This window comes from Mixophyes fleayi, chromosome 1 (genome assembly GCF_038048845.1).
Source record: "Mixophyes fleayi isolate aMixFle1 chromosome 1, aMixFle1.hap1, whole genome shotgun sequence".
NCBI classification, from domain to species: domain Eukaryota; kingdom Metazoa; phylum Chordata; class Amphibia; order Anura; family Limnodynastidae; genus Mixophyes; species Mixophyes fleayi.
This window is the reverse complement of record NC_134402.1, coordinates 396,371,039-396,377,229: the sequence shown is the minus strand read 5'-3', so window position 1 is coordinate 396,377,229 and position 6,191 is coordinate 396,371,039. Positions and strand designations below refer to the sequence as shown.

General features: G+C 43.3%; 1 protein-coding gene across 2 annotated transcripts in view; it reads left to right on the top strand.

The window, feature by feature from the left end:
- Positions 1-223: 223 nt before the first annotated feature.
- SKIC3 (SKI3 subunit of superkiller complex) overlaps positions 224-6,191 on the top strand; it is a 124,689-nt gene continuing 118,721 nt past the window's right edge. Inside the window, exons 1-2 of one of the 2 annotated variants that reach the window (XM_075181094.1) lie at positions 224-305; positions 5,366-5,466. In XM_075181094.1, the coding sequence (XP_075037195.1) occupies positions 5,377-5,466 (90 nt within the window). In that variant the 5' untranslated portion in view covers positions 224-305; positions 5,366-5,376. Of the gene's footprint in view, positions 310-5,365; positions 5,467-6,191 lie in introns of both variants that reach the window. The other variant, XM_075181103.1, reaches the window with a different exon arrangement.

Genomic DNA, 6,191 nt, shown 5'->3' with positions numbered 1-6,191 from the left:
GTGGCGCAGTGAGCGCTGCTGTTTGCGTCCGACAAATTGGCAGTGTGAGCTGACACCGTTCCGCCATAGAAATATATTTAAGTTCACAGCGCTCAATCTAAATCAGTTTAAGTGACCTTACATGGCAGACATGATGGTCTTTACTGGGACACACTGCGGGAGCCGCTGTAGAGAAGCGTGTGATGCGCTCTCTAAGTAACTTTGTCCCAGCCGGCTACCAGTAGCAGGATGATGTCACGGCATCACGTGATCAGGAGACCAGAAGCTGACAGTGCACCGGAGAACAGAAGTGTGCAGCCAGTGATGTGAGTGGAGCTGGGAGTATAGGCGGCTGGGTCTGTCCTGACATAGATACATACATACATATTTAATGCCGAGCGAATCAGTACAGGATAATAATCTGTAGTTTGTAAATTACCTCCTGCTGCAAAAAATAAGATATAGATATAGTATCAGTGCTGAGGAAATCCATACCGCACAAAAATTTAGATGTGAGTTACCTCCTGGCTGCAAAAATGACAGACACAAGCATGGAATAGACTCCATAAATGAGTTCTAGCAGTTCATCCAGTGATCAAAGTGGGCCGCTATAGGGTGCTATAACATACTGCCACTTCTACTGCCTTCATTGTAAAACCATCACATCCATTCACTTACGTCTTCCATACCACCCAGTGCCCGATTAAGGGTTCCAGCCACCCTGTCCTCAATACAGGCTATTTTAGCAGTAGCGCCCCCCCCCCCCCCCCTCCCCCCCCCCCCCCCCTCCCCCTGCCGCATCCTTACCCCAACATAGGCGTTTAGGGCTACTCTTGAATATGAATAAGGAGTATTCTCCAGTAATTCACATTTAGAAAGATTGTGCAATCTCTCCTACCAGTTCTTGTTCTCTCTTGTTCTTGCAGCTTTGTTGTCTTCTAACTTGCTTGTGGAAATTCGAGGTCCTGTTTTGAAAACATGCAGCAATTGTATTATAATGCAAAATGTTAACAAACCCCGAATGATTACGCCCTTTAGTCAAAAAACAACAATCCATTATGGCCAGATAAAACTACCCCATAGAACAGGCATATGTAGGCAATAAAATATATGAACATTTTTGTCAAAGAGCTATAAAAAAACCAAACCTGTACCAGCCCCATCAGACTATTATTCAGTATTCTAGTGACCCTAGATACCACAGAGATCATCCTCAGAACCGCTACACAATACAAAGATCATGTCCCTCCAAAGCTACTCAATTTTTTAAATGCCCCGATCAGCAATTTCATCTGCCCCCTTCAGCCACCTCACCTGCCCATTTGCTGCCCCTCCCCCCAAGACATTAGAATGGACTTACCTGCTGTGGAGTACTCTCTTCAGCGCTGTGTATGACAGGCAGTCTGGCAGCTTTCGCTGCTAGCTGCCTGTCAGTGCGGCCCAGACTCTTCTTATGCGCGTCACGTGAGATGTGGAAGTCCTGATCTCACGTGACCAGAGTAAGAAGTGCCCGCGGCCACACTGACAGGCAGCTAGCAGCGATTGCTGCCAGACTGCCTGTCATGTGATAGTGACAGTCGGGACCGCTCCTTTAGACCAGGGGCGGTCCTTATGATTCCGAACTGCCACATTTACCAAAAAAACAAAAAACATTTTTCCACTTTGACCACTGGTTTCATGTATAAAAATCATGACTTGCCAGAGTTGGTTTTGGAGTGTTAGGATTTTCTTCTATAATATACTACAAATAATATGATTTCCTTCATGCCCTGAGGGTATTTCATGCCTTAATCACCAGACTATCATCATTATCATCATCATTTATTTATATAGCGCCACTAATTCCGCAGTGCTGTACAGAGAACTCATTCACATCAGTCCCTGCCCCATCGGAGCTTACAATCTAAATTCCCTAATATAGACACACACTCACTCACAGACATAGACAGACAGAGAGGGAGACAGACAGAGAGGGAGAGACTAGGGTCAGTCTTTTGATAGCAGCCAATTAACCTACCAGTATGTTTTTGGAGTGTGGGAGGAAACCCACGCAAACACAGGGAGAACATACAAACTCCACACATGGTCGGGAATTGAACTCATGACCCCAGTGCTGTGCGGCAGAAGTGCTAACCACTAGGCCACTGGGCTGCCCCAAATCTCATTTGGAGAGGTTTGCTGCTTTGACATGTTAAAGCTTTTTCATTTCGTGATAGAAGGTGGTGGTATATGGGATGGGACTGTTTTTTTATTTTTACCAGAAAAGTTAGCATAATTACTTTTAATACTGTTACAGGATTCCAATGAATTTACCCAAAAGTTTAATTGTGTTTTTCTTCTGAGTGCAAGGCTATACATTTGCGTATTTTGTACAAGGTCTATCACCTCATTGCAGTGGTCCTTGGTGATAAATGCGCACGTAGGTGAGCCAATGACAAACAGTGTTCGGCTCAAACTTTTATTGTGGTTGCTGTGATTCGTCTGTTCAGGAACCGTGGGAGTCAATGTGAAGCCAACTTTAAAGGGTAAATTTCCTAAAACTTCTAAAAAAAAAAGAAAAGTGGAGGTGTTGCCCATAACTACTAATCAGATTATTATTATTTATTATCTTTTATTTATATGGTGCCACAAAGGGTTTGCAGCGTCATACATAGGGCATAAGAGAAAACAGAACACAGCATACAGAGAAGTACAAAACAAAATGCAGTTAAATTGACAAGAGAGAGGTATGAGGGAGTAAAGAACTCTTGTGAGCCAGAAAGGGGAAGGAAGAGAGGTGGGGAGTGGACTAAAGTAGGATGGGCCTGGAGTGTGTACGCAGCTGGCAGGACCAGAGCCAGTAATGGAATGGAGAGGAGGAGACAGAGGCAGGAGCCCAGGGGTGGATTGTCCATGTAACCTATCGGGGAAATTACCGATAGGCCGTCTGGTGTCTTTTTAGAGGTTTATTTAAAAAATAAATAAATTGTGTGTGAGGGGGAGCTACTAAAGGGTGTGTAGGATAGGAGGGAGGGCTACTAAATAGTGTGTAGGATAGGAGTAGGAGCTGCTAAAGGGTGGAGTGGGAGGATCTTAATATATTGTGTGATATGAGGGAAGGGAGGGGGGGCTGTCTTAATAGTTCATGGGTGGGAGGTAGGATATTAATTTAATGGTGGAGTTTAGGTTGAGGCTAATTATTTAATGGGTACTATTATGTGTGGGGTGATGGTGGGGCAATTTAATTTAATACTGGGGCCAATTAAATTAATATGAAGTGAAGGGACCTTTAATTTAATGCTGAGATGGTTTGGGGCTATTAATTGAATGTGGGTCTGAGTTTGGGGAGTAGAGCTATTTATTAAATGTGAATATTAATTATTTAATGCCGTGATGTTTGTGAAAAATGGTTATATTAAATGTAAATGCTATTCATTATTGCTGGGGCTGTTTGGAGTGAGGGAAATAGGCCTAATTATTAAATGTGGGTGCTATTGATTAAATGCCAGGGATGGTTGGAGTTTTCTAAATTTCATGTACCCATTTTTTTTCCAAATATGGCCTCCAACATTCCAGGATCCAGACAAGCAGCAACTGATACAGCAGCCAAAGGTGGTGAAAGTGCCAAGAACAGGTAGGGGAGAGCAGGAAAGTCTGCCAAGTATCCTGAATCTGGTGGGACAGTCCAGAATTTCGGTGACTGTCTCGCTTAGGATTTGGTCTGACTGAAAGAACAGTTGGGAGGTATGTCCCACTTCACACTGTACTACTTGTGAAGGCAGAGCTGTGTGTACCTAACAGTAGTGCACACAGTTTTGCCTGTTTATTTGTCATATATGATAACCCCCCTGTCTTAAGTCAGGGTGAGGGAAATAGAAATCTGAATGGAGAGGAGAAAGGGGAACTAGAGTAGTGAAGGGACTGGAAATCTGATGGGAGAGCAAAGAAGGGTTGGTGAAATGAGGGGAGGAAGAAAGAGGGTGAGATGAAAATGATATGTGAGAAAGGATAAGGAAAAAGGGTAGAGGAGGGAGGGGAGAGGTTAGATGGGGGACAGGTAGGCAATTCTGTACAGGTGTGCTTTGATGGATTGTTTGCAGGCTAGGGGAAAGCCTGATAGAACAAGGGTGGTCGTTCCATAGATGGGGGCAGCATGGGGGAAATCTTGATTGCGGGAGTGAGACATGGTAGCACGGTGGCTTAGTGGTAAGCACTTCTGCCACACAGTGCTGGGGTCATGAGTTCAATCCCCGACCACGGCCTTATCTGTGTGGAGGTTGTATGTTCTCCCCGTGTTTGCGTGGGTTTCTTCCGGGTGCTCCGATTTCCTCCCACACTCCAAAAACATACAGGTAGGTTAATTGGCTGCTAACAAAATTGACCATATTCTCTCTATCTGTGTATGTTAGGTAATTTAGACTGTAAGCTCCAATGGGGCAGGGATTGATGTGAATGAGTTCTCTGTACAGCGCTGCGGAATCAGTGGCGCTATATAAATAAATGGTGATGATGATGGTATCCAGATGAGAGGAGAGGCAGTGGTCGTTGGCCAATCATAGCGTGTGAGATGGAGTGTAAATGGAGATGAGGTTGGAGAGGTAAGGAGCTGTGGAGGTAGAGAGGGTGTTGTAGGTGAGGTAGCGAAGTTTGAAGATGATTCTTTAGTGGAGGGGGAGCCAATGGAGAGCTTGTCAGAGAGAGGAGACAGGAGCAGGGGAGGCCAGTTAGGAGGAGGTTGCAGTAGTTGAGCCGGAAATGATGAGAAAATAGATGAGAGTTTTGGGGGCATCAATGGAGAGAAAGGGTCAGATGTGAGCAATATAGTGGAGATGAAAGTGACAGGATTGGGTGAGGGATTGAATATGGGGGGATGAAGAAGAGGGAGGAGTCAAGAATGACACCTAGGAAGAGAAATGGAGAATGGAGGAGATTTTGGTATTACCAATTGTGATGGAGATAATGAGAGGGGTGCGGAGGGGACTTTAGAGGGAGGGAAAACTGCAAGCTCAGAATTGGACATAATTTTCTAGAATGTACTAGATAAAGGATAGCTGGAATCCTTTTTAGAAGTATTAGTAATTCTACACCTAAGTCTTTGCATGTGCAAAAATGTGCAGTGCTTTACCCCTGGCACAGTTAGCTGTGGTCACCACATGGTGGAAGCAGTTGTTACAGCTCTCATTGATCTCTGTGGTATACATTATAAACATGTCCTGCTCAGCAGTAAATACAGAAAAACACATTTACCTTTCAGATAAATTATTTCTATAGTTACATGCATTTTTTCTCAAGCTAGCATCAGAGGTAGAATGCTCTTTTTTGCTTAGTGTGTATGGGACAGTAGTGAATTACCCCCTACATTTGGTTTGCATGCATTAGTAATGATTCCATTTTCTTTTATGTGCAGTATTAGATATCATGTCAAGTAAAGAGGCTAAAGCTGCATTGAAGAATGCCAGAGATGCAATTAGGAATAAGGACTACAAAGAAGCACTCAAGCAGTGTAAGGTAATGTGCAATACATTACTTTTCATAGCAGTTCAGGTGTAAGCAAGCAGAAAGGAAGCTCGCATGCCTGGTAATGTGTGAGCATGTGTGTAAGTGAGCTGCTTGTGACATTACCTAAAGCAAATAATGAATGTGTCTACTGGAACTATATACAGTAGTGTTTGTGAGAATGCACAGGAACATACTTGGCAACATTTTAGCATAATTCCCATATAATATTTTTGGTGCATCTTTATATGTTGTGCATGGCAGACATTAGGCACTGCAACATTCAACATGACTTAACCACTGGATTGTGACTATAATACCATTCTACATTCTATTGTATTTTAAATACTTTCTTCCCATGTTACACTTAGAATTGCACCCAATATACACCATTTTTATACTGTGCAATAGGTCAATAATAACAATATATTGTGCATATGTTAGTGAATTCATCTGTTCATTTTAATTAATATAATAGATTGGTTGAAGAGAGGATTACTGTCACACACCACTGATGCAGCTCTCCTCCTGCTACTGGGTGCCGGGCTGCATCTCTGTCTTTCTATCTACTGCTGGATCTCAGATTCGTGCCTTCTAACATCAACAGGTGTCACGTTCAAAAGTTTTCTCAATTCATAGCTTCTTGCCTGAGCAACAAGTTAATTTGGCAATGGTCTACTAGTCTTAATTGTTGCTTTGATCTCCCGATTCTGACTCTGCTTGTTTTCCGGCCATTA